Source organism: Parasteatoda tepidariorum, chromosome 8 (assembly GCF_982258835.1).
Source record: "Parasteatoda tepidariorum strain Cologne lab strain chromosome 8, Ptep-v5.0, whole genome shotgun sequence".
Lineage (NCBI taxonomy): Eukaryota > Metazoa > Arthropoda > Arachnida > Araneae > Theridiidae > Parasteatoda > Parasteatoda tepidariorum.
This window is the reverse complement of record NC_141762.1, coordinates 75,544,878-75,556,320: the sequence shown is the minus strand read 5'-3', so window position 1 is coordinate 75,556,320 and position 11,443 is coordinate 75,544,878. Positions and strand designations below refer to the sequence as shown.

Here is an 11,443-nt window from a genome sequence, read left to right as displayed (position 1 = left end):
TTTATTAATGATTATATAAATAAAACATATCCAAAATATTCTTATTTTTAATTTTCTTCGAATAAAATAAGATGCATCGTTTCTTTTGAGTAACAAATAATGTTATCAGAAAACTGTGTTAGCAAAAAATATTTGAAAAAAAATCGAAAAAAAAAACATTGCCATATTTGTTTCAGATGTGTTATGTGAAGGTATAAATTTTGTGTAATTTATAGCATGGAACAATCAGTTTATTTAAGGAACAATCATTTTAACCAATATATTATCAAATGATTTAAAACCTTCTTAAATTAGGCTTAAATCTCATGCATTAATTTAAAGTATTTTGTATGAAACAAATGGATCACATGTTTGGGCCCTTTCGTAAAATTTTGTTAAAAGTTATTTACATAACATACCATTTCTACAAATGCTATATTATGCCCAAATCTTATTTAGATTTATAATAAAAAGAGATAGGCAAAATAAATTTTGATCCAGTCAAAACAACCGTCGACAATTCTTTCAGTGACTTTTTATCAGGTTTTCAGGAATCTGAAAGAGAAAAAAATTATGTTAAAATTAGTTTAATTAATTTAAGTCATCAATAAATTAAATTTATCACTATTCCTCAGATGTTAACAAAGAGAGCAACAAATGTTTGATTTATATAGCCTATTATATTTTTCAGTTAGGAAGGTTTAAAAAACGTAACAAAGAAATTCTTTGACGGGTACTTTTCGAATTTTATTTACAAGAAAAATTAATTTATAGGGTAGTTGTTCACAAAGCTTTTGTAAAAGTAAATGAATTTTTCTTTCGTACCATTGACTAGTATTCTTAAGAAATATGCAACTCATATTGCACAAGGGTTCAGTGTGCAAAATAAAAAACAGAACACAGTGAATTTTATATACCGGGATGATAAAGGTAAAATGTAGTAGAGCGTGCACATTAAGATAATTTTTGTTCTCAGAATGAAACCACGTGACTGGATGGCGAATCAAGAAAGAATTTTCCTATCTTCCGTTTCTACTTGTTATTTCCGTGGAAGAAAATCATTGCGGGAATTTCAAAGCAAGGAAAAAAAATCTTGAAATAAAGTGTGCTGCTCTACTAGTTTACTGTGCTGCATTTGGTTGTACAGAAAAATTTCCTAAAATTAGACCTGACGCCAAAGGTAAGTTAATTTATCACTTTTTGGATATAAAATTGTTTCCTTTATTAAATTAAAAAAAACTTTCAGAATGTTCATCTTTTTTTAAAACATCACATTAAGGCCCCGTTTACATGAGCAATCTATTAAACCGGGGTAAAAGAAGGGTACAGGGATTTTACAGGGCAATGTATAATCGGTAAGAAAACCCGTTTACACGCAAAAGAATTTCAACCCCGGATTTTCAAACAACTTCCTCTACGTCATTGGTCACATGATAAATCGGAAGTAAGAAAATATATCAGCTGGCTTCTTTTCTTTTTTTCCCGCCATTATTTGAAACAAATTAAAATATTTTCACGTTCCGAGTTCCAAAACAAAACACATGGGCCCAGAACGTAAACAATCACGTGACTCGCAATGCATCTCGGGAAAGCGAGGTGAGCTTACCCTGCATATTTCCATCTCCTACTAGGAATTATTATACCCTTCTTTCAGTCCTTCAATTTTTCCCTGCGTAGGGGAAGAAGGGTAGAAAATGACGAAAATTCCAGCTTTTACCCCGCATTTTTGTGCATGTAAACGGGGCTTAATTCTGACTATTCCATTTTACTAATTTTAAAATCCAAATTAATTTTTTTTCCAATCAATCTCACAAGTAAATGTTAACGAATAAGAACACAACTTAATCGTGAAGCAATGATTTTATCGAATTATTCAGAACTCATAGATAATTATTTTTTGTTAAATTTTAGTGCTAAAATGTAGTAAGCGAAGTTTTGGCATAGTTGTTTCTTCCTTTCTTCGTTTATTCACGTTGTATTTTTTTTACTCTCAATAATGCTTTTAAAAGAATAAATTCCTCAATATATATATATATATATATATATATATATATATATATATATATATATATATATATATATATATATATATATATATATATATATATATATATATATATATATATATATATATATATATATATATATATATATATATTATATGTCACGTCGAAAGACCGAAATCGGTCGTTGTTGACTTTCACCGGTGAATGCCGACAAACACCAAATACGTCGGTGAAAGATCGAATATTTCATTACATTCTTGTACATTCGGACCCTCACCGGTGCATGTCGACAAGCACAGATAAGCTTTGGTGAATGTCCGAAATATTTATAACATTCGATTTGATATGAATTTATTCGTGGATATAATTACATTTATTCGATATTTTAACCATACACTGATGTTTTTTAAGGTTAAGTGCCACTGCCCGGTATACATTTGCCCGGTATACCCTACACTGATGTTTTTTTAAGGTTAAGTGCCACTGACCGGTATACCTTACACTGATGTTTTTTAAGGTTAAGTGCCACTACCCGGTATACATTTGCCCGGTATACCCTACACGAATGTTTTTTAAGGTTAAGTGCCACTGCCCGGTATACATTTGCCCGGTATACCCTACACTAATGTTTTTTTAAGGATAAGTGCCACTGCCCGGTATACCCTACACTGATGTTTTTTTTTAAGGTCAAGTGCCATTGCCCGGTATATATTTGCCCGATACTCCAAACTCTGATGTTTCTTCTAATCTATTGTCAGTAAGTATTAAAATATAGAATAAATATGAAAATATCAAATAAATATAATAATATTAACGAATAAATTAATATAAAATTGGATATAACAAATATTTCTGGCATTCACCAAAGCGACAATGTGATTGTTGACATTCACCGATGAATGTCGACATTCTCCAGATTTCGGTGTTTCACCTTCACCGTAACATACATATATATATATATATATATATATATATATATATATATATATATATATATATATATAATAAATAAATACAAGAAAACACAAACAAAGTTAAGAAAAACAATAAGTTTCATTTATTGCACATAAGCTGCAAGTAAGCAGAACTCATTAGATAAGTTCAAAATGAAGATAAAACAAAGAAAAATTATAGACATATGAAAAGGGGAGGGGGATAATAAGTAAAAAAATAACAAGCAACAGTTCAAAAAAAAAAAAAAGGATGAAATTTTATTTAGAAAAACCGGAAAAAAAAGATATAATCTTTTCATCAGCCTACACGATTATATCCGCAAAAAAGAGTGCTTTCTGATATTGTATCAATATAGCCAAAGCGAAATATATTAATACAATAGTGTGAGGAGCACTCAAAATTTTTTTTTTACAAAAATTACGACAAATAAAATAGAACACAATAAGTGAAAATAACATGTAAAAACAGAAAATAAAATAAAATAAAAGGAAAAAAACACCATAAAACATAGACTATAAAGCGAGTAGCGAAATCAGATGTACTTACATGGACGGGAAATTTTTCAAGAATGATTTAAAAATGTTTTCGCAACATGATTGCCAGATTACGAAATATGAAAACAAAAGCGCAAATTGAGTGTAACTAGAGGGTTTTAAAGTGCCGTTCTTACTGCACTGCTGAAGTGATTTGTTATTCTGTGCATTGATTTGTTAGTTATCAAGGATGGGCCTGAAATGCATCTGCGCAAGGTAATATTATACTGGATAATTTAAAAAAGTTGACCATAAATAGTTTTAAAAAATAGATGTTTATTTAAGAAAAAATATAAAAGAGAAACATAACTTTGCCTGTTTTGCAAATAATTTTAGCCACGGATTATATATATATATATATATATATATATATATATATATATATATATATATATATATATATATATATATATATATATATATATATATATATATATATATATATATATATATATATATATATATATATATATATATATATATATATATATATATATATATATATATATATATATATATATATATATATATATATATATATATATATATATATACTAGCTGTACCCTGCGTGCGTTGCAACGCTTTCAGTTTGAATTTAAATTTTGTATTTAAGTGTGTAAATGAGATTTGTGGATTTGTGATTATGATTTGAATAGAGAATTTTATTTAATGGTGAAAAAACCAGTGATAGTCTCAACAGTTAATTCTCCAGAATATCGTTAGTGCATTTTCAAACAGACATGTATGGTGATGGTATCATGGCACACCGACCATGAAACATATTTTGGATGATGATCTGAAATAATTCTGGATCAATGGCGTCATGAATATTTCTGCTGATATGAGCTGACCAATTTGTCCTGGTGTGAGTTTTTCAATAAGCCAAATCATGTGGCAATTCTCTTTTTCTGCCGTTCAATAAAATGCATCAGACACCGTGTCTCTCTAAAAACATGACTTTTCGCAATAAAACCAAGTTTAGAGCTTAATATTTGTTTTAACTCACGTGTGATAATGTATCATGAAGATCCGATGATGTTTGCCTAAGTTACTAAAGCTCTTTAATTTTAGCTCAAGCAGGATTGCATGTGAATGTAATAAATAACTCTAGCTGTCCATATGCGCACCGATACTTGTAGCAGTACCAAATGAAGTCATTTGGAAACACGAATGTACTGACCTATATTCGCCAAGAAAAGTTTCTATTGATTTGCTTGACCCGATAACAACGTTGATAATGGCTCGGCTGGCGACGTTAAATCTGGTAGTTACACTTTGCCTCCAGAACAGCAAATTCCAGCTGTTTCATCCTTAAATTTGAGAGCACTACAAAACATACATAATTGATCCATTTTTCCGATGATGACGCTTGGGTGAAAGACTATAGTTGGTTGTCGGATCATAGTGAAATGCACTCAGATTCAAATCAGAGTATTGGCAGCGTCTGAATAGCGAAGTGCGTTCTTGATTGATTTTTATTCTTGCATCCCGTTGCTCTGATGTTTCCGACGAACGGGCTTGATAAGTGCGTAGTTGATTTGTTAACAGTCTTCTTTCCCGTTGCTCTGATGTTTCCAAGGAACAGGCTTGAGTAGTGCGTAGTTGATTTGTTAACAGTCTTCTTTCCTGTTTCTCAGACGTTTCTAAGGAACGGGCTAAAGCATTGTGTTCTCGATTAGTTTCAAGTCTTTCTTCCCGTTGCTCCGATTTTTCTGAAACACGGTTAGTTCTCTTCTTGCGTGCTTGAGATGTTGATCGACTAAGAGCGATTCGTTTAGGCGGCATATTTTTGCAAATATTCTCTTTCAAACAAAAAGAAATGTAGAAGTTGACAGTGGTCGCAAATTTGCTAATTCGAAAATTCACGTATTTATTTTAAATAATAAAAAAGCAATAAAAATGAAATAAATTAAATAAGAAATATAATAATGATAAAATTTAAAACAAAAATCTATTTTTGGTAAAAATATACTTGTGGGTGCCCCTTGACGAAATTGGTAACTTATGTTTATCACCATTCCTGTTTGCGCGGAACACCGCGGTAACAGGAATGGCTGCCGAAACATAATGATATTTTAATAATACATTGGAAAATTTCAGCAAGACATCGGCCAAAGCTTTATAAAATTGCAATGAACCCAATGTAAGCAAAATTAATAAACCCAATAAAATGCATTTTGAATCGAAATAAAAATTAATGGAGTAAGCACAGAAAGAAAAGGAAAAAAAACATCTCACTTATTCATTAAGCTTGAATTTCCTCAGTTTTAGGTGCACAGAATTCTCTAATAGCAGTTAGATACTGTCTAAATTTATCATGAATAGAATCTGTGTTCCTCCATCTCCACATAAATTCGGCGAAATACGAATTGAAAATGGCGTCTGTGGTATCGGAATGGCGGTGACATTTTTTTCTAAAGTCCTTTTTTTATGACTGCCTACATACCTTCGATCCTATTGATCAGAAGCAAAAGTAACCTAATCAGCCGGTATCCAACATAGAACTAACGGACTTCTGAAATTACATATACCGTTGAACATTTAAAAATAACGCTGAAATTTAAACGAATCAGAATCACGATTGGGATTCAACATCGGCCAGCTTGGAGATCAACCGCTATCACAACTTGGTGAGAGTCAAGGGGCACCCTCAAATATAGTCTACTCCTATTTTTTAAATGAAATAATTAAAATGATTGTGAATTCGCAAACTTTGTAATAATAAACAATTTAATAGTTTTCAAATGACAACTGTCAGCAATGAAAAATTGCATACTGAATTGAGCTAAAATTGCATACTAAATATAAATAATTATTAAAAGCGTGCAAGATGAATAAAATTTGCTTTTGCCTTGATTTTTATTAAACAGTTTTCACAATACTAAATCCGTGATACGACCAATAATTACGAAACTTATTCTCGTTGATTTTACGTGCTTGTGCTCACCTGAAATAAAGAACCGAATTATGATTAAATATTAAAGTATATGTAATTTACTTTTCTAAAAGAATAGAGCTATAAGATAGAAAATATCACTGTTGTTATCTTCAAGATATTAGAAAACTGATTCGTATACAGCAAAATTTAAAACAATGGCTAACTTTTAACCAATCAGAAAATTCCATTTCGATTTTCGCTGATACCGCTGGAACGGTTTGTGGCAGAATGTTCTATTGTGAATCTAAACCATTCTCGAATCCTTCTGAAGGTACACAGAAAATTTCATTTAAATCAGTCCAGCCGTTTAGGAGGAGTTCAGTGACATACACACGAACAGTCGAAATATATATATATATATATAATATATATATATATATATATATATATATATATATATATATATATATATATATATATATATATATATATATATATATATATATATATATATATATATAAATAAATAAGAAAGGATTCTAGATTAAACTTTGAATTTCGTAACGTCAAGTATGATTTCCAATATTGCTTTTTCACAGATTCTCATCTGTTTTGATTGAAAAGCAAGTTTTTTCGAAAAAAGTGTAATGAATTTATTGATTAAGTGTTCTTTGCGTGGCAAGTCTTATTTATATTTTGACTGCTTGAATTTTATATTACATTTTCCTTCATTAATAATCCTCGAATATCAATTTAATCCCATTAGATGATTTTCTAAATTCTGTGATAGTGCCTTAAATGACCATTTATTTTCTTGAAGTTAGTCTATACATTAGGGTTAAGCTGTCACTCTCTAGTTGGGCTCATCGGGGGTTCGATTTCCATTGCAGACTATGCGCAATATCTCTTCTCATGATGTACACGAAGAAATGTTTATATACACCGTAAATAGTGAGCCTGAAGTACACGAATCTGTCAGGTAGATATAAATAGAATATGCTTCTGCTCATGGCCGTTCGACTCACTGAATTACAAACTTTAGTACAATTCACAAAATATACCATCTAAGTCACGTATAATGCTTGATTGTGACTTGATGAAACCCAACTCAGTCACAACTGAAAGTTTTTGATTTATTCTAGAAGCGTGAGAATTCAGAGAGATCTGAATTCTGAAAGAGTTTTTCTCTCCTTTTCTTTTGAGATAGAAGTTTCGGTGGTCAACATTAGGCCCTAAATTAAGAAATATTTTCTGAGAACATTCCTGAATTCTTTTTTCAGTATAAACCATGCGACAATATTTTTAATTTAGATCTCATTTATTTCAAAAATCAAAAATTTTAATTCATAAACTAAAAAAAAGTATGGCTATCCTAGGAGCTTATCTTTTTTCGTCAAATTTATATCATACTAATTCTTTTTATTATTTAAAGAGTACTACTTAAATGAGATGAGTCCCTAAAGAAATTAAAAAATGAAGTCCAGGCAAAATAATTTGTTATAATTTAAGTCTTTTTGTTAATTCAGAGTATGTAATACAAAGAATCTGATATTTGCATTTTTATTTAATAAGCTCTTGGCCATTTGCGAAGGTGTCGAACTATTGGTTCGTTAATTTAATTTAAAGTTAATTTGATTTGGACTTTCAGTTAATTTTTCTCAGTTGATTTGATTTAAAGATCAAATTTCAATTTTCAACTAAAGATGGATTATCTTTAACTATCAAAGTTCAAGTTGAAAATAGGATTACTTTTTTCTTTTTTCATCGACATTTTCTAATCCAATTTATTTAAGGGATTTCTCAACGAATTCCATAAATAGAATTTTTCAATAAGCACATATGAATGTAAACATGACAACTATTTCAGTACAGGACATATAGTCATCTTCTTTACACAAGAACTTCGGATAATTCTGATGTTTGAACATCTTCATAACATTTTGATTAATAAATAGTTTATATATTTAAGCCATTAATTCTAAATGTCAGAAATTTACTGCAGTTTTTGGAAAAGTGTATATGTTTGTTGAAGTCTAAAAGATTATTTTTCTTGGTTCAGATGATATACATTTCCGATTTAAAATGTTTCAGAGACGATTGTACCTTAGCTTGTTCCTTAACCCCCTCCTTCTCGCTCCCGTGAAAATGACGGGGTGAGGTTTCGCCCTCTATTTATCGCTCCCGTGATATTGACGGGATGGAGTGTTCAGTAGTAACGCGCCAATAAGAATAAAACTAATTCATTTCTTTTGTCTGGAAAACATTTTATTTCTTATTTTACACTCTAGATGACAGTGCCAGGATATTTTTAAGGTAAATATAGATAGTTTATTTTAATCTAGATATCATCACTAATCAAATACGTAATACAAATACAAAAGGCAAAAAAATAAGCACTTTTATGACCGTTTTCTTGAAAATTAACCGATAGTTAATGGGGCTAATGTTTTTACAATATCGATTAAATTGAAAAATATTATCAACTATTTCTTTATGGAAATTTGAATTGGTTTTTTAGATAAAATAACACGTATTAACGCATGCAAAATATTTTATGTGATTGTAGAAGTGATATTGCTTGATTAACTTTTTTCAGAAACATGTGAAGGAGTAAAATTGATCAGTTTGAAAACATTAGGAATGTAAGCTTTTAAAAATGAAAATGAACGTTTATGAGTTTCAAATTGTTAGGTTTAATTTAATTTTATGTTATGAAAAAATTCTTTTATTTTTCTTGAAAAATGGATTTGTTTAATTGATTTATTCTAGAGATAGCCAACTCAGGGTCTTACTTAGTATTTTCGTTTCTGTGGAGTTTTTCAAGTTTAACTGAAAAGAAGTTTAAAAATTGTTAAAGCTTAAATCAGCGCTTTTAATTTTAAAAATAAATTTCTTAAATATTTTTGATAGCGATTATTGGTCAAATCTTTCCTTAAAAAATTTTGAAATATATTAAAGTTTTCTCATTTCCTATAAAATTTTAAATACTTTATAAAGATTTTTTTAAATATTTTTTTGTTGCAAAATTTGATTTGTTTAATTATTTTGCTTCAGAAATGGCCAATCAGAGCTTTTACTAAGTATGCAATTAGTTTAGTGGACTTGAGAGTTTAATTTTCCTTTCCAACCCTCAGTTTAAAAATGACTACTAGTTTAAAAATGAATTTTAAAATGATGAATGAGTAAGTCAACGATTTTAATTCTAAAAGTAAATGTATTAATTGTAATTTACATTTTTGAAGCATTACGATTATTGGTAGAACCTTCCTAAAAAATTTAATTAAGAAAAATACTAATATTTTGTCATTTTTTATAAAATGTCAAATGTGTTTAAGATTTTCACTTTCCTCACATTTTCGAATTCTCAAATCATAAAATAACAATTTTTAATTTAATGCTTAAGTTTCAATTAATTTATAAAAGTTTTCTATTATCTTTAAGAGCGTTTTATTCCTTTTTTAAAAATAAAATTCTTATGCCTTTTGAAATTGTATGAAATAAAACTATTTAATTCCATTTTGTTTTTTATTTATTTTTTGTTTTAATAACTAGTTAAGGATTTTATTATCACGAAATAAAATATAAACTTGATTTGGATACGTTTAACCGTTTAAATTACGCATACGTTTAAAAGCCATTGAAAAAAAAAACTGTTGTATCTTTTCAAAGCAACCAAAAGAAGTTACACAAAAAATTTAACAAAATTATAAAATACAAATGTGTCACGTTTTCACGTTAATAACATAAGAGTTAAAAGCAAGTTAGAAAATCTAATAAAAGAGCGAATAAGAAATGGTAGTTTTGAATGACATTGAAATTATTGACGTAGATAGTTTTAATAACGTCAGAAATACCAAACATAAAACGTGATTTCAAAAAACCTCTTTTATCCACAAGAAAGTTCTTTAAAAAGGTATTAATTTATTTTTAAGCAAAACTTGAACAAGGCTTATAAATAGAATATATGTTATCTTTATAGAGTAATAGAAGTTTGCAAAAATTACTAAGATAGTGTTTCGTAAAATTCAAAATATGTCCAATAACTAATACTCTAGACAATTCTTTCGATAGAGATATGATTTCAGATTATTATGAAAACAAGTAGTATAACAATTTGGTTTCAACAAGCATATTTCTTTTTCACTTCAGTTCATCAAAATTCTTCCTTATTATTTCCTTTCCCTTCAATAAATTTATAAGAAAACTTTCTTTAAAAGCTTTTTATGTTTGTATTTCATCCTTTCTTTGGTTTCATCATTTCTTTAACGTGCTATCCTAATTATTTTCTCAATATTTTTTCGAATGAAAATTGGATTATTTTACACTTAGGAGAATTAATTATTTTTTCATTCGATTAATTCTCTAATTTTATTTTTTTTCTCATAAGAACAAAAGTTTTCAATTAATAATAACTTTATTAAACGTCTTTGAAAGAAAAGAAAAAGATAAGGAATATAATTAAGAAAGGAAATAAAATATTAAAAAGAAAACAATCAAAAAATTATATTTAAGATCACGTTTACTTACGAATTGCTCTTTTAGTATTATGGCATATAATATCGAATCGTCAAATTAAGCTTAATGCCTTAAATGGAATGTTATTGGATTTGGAATGGATTAGCCACATGCTTTTTATTTTGTTTAAATTTGTAAAATAATACGAGGGATTGGCAATAAATTTATTCAACATTATCAAAATTGAATTAACAAATGAAATTTTTAATTTTTAATCAGAAATTTATTTTTTATTAGAAAATAATCAGTAGATTTTTAAATAAAAATTAAAAAAAACTATTGCAAATGAGACATTAGAATAAATACATTTCGAATTATTTTCATAAATTAAATGCACAATAATTAGTAATTTATTTGCTAGTTTTTTAATTTCAACTCTAGAATAGGATTATCAAGAATATATAAAAACTAGTTTTGCTATCGGTTTAGAATAAATAACATCATAAAATGTTTGGCTGTATTTGATCACGAAACATTGAACTTAAATTAAATTTCAATCAAGAAGTAATAAATGAATTTTGGGAATAATATTTGATATAATCTTAAACTCTGTGAGCATTCATACTTTATCTTGTTA

At 28.2% G+C, this 11,443-nt stretch overlaps 1 protein-coding gene across 1 annotated transcript in view; it reads right to left on the bottom strand.

Moving 5' to 3' along the window:
• The window catches only part of LOC107452234 (uncharacterized), a 101,243-nt gene continuing 89,800 nt past the window's right edge, over positions 1-11,443 (bottom strand). The window contains exon 3 of the mRNA XM_016068578.4: positions 1-534. Within this exon, the coding sequence (XP_015924064.1) occupies positions 505-534 (30 nt within the window). The 3' untranslated portion in view covers positions 1-504. The remainder of the gene's footprint in view (positions 535-11,443) is intronic.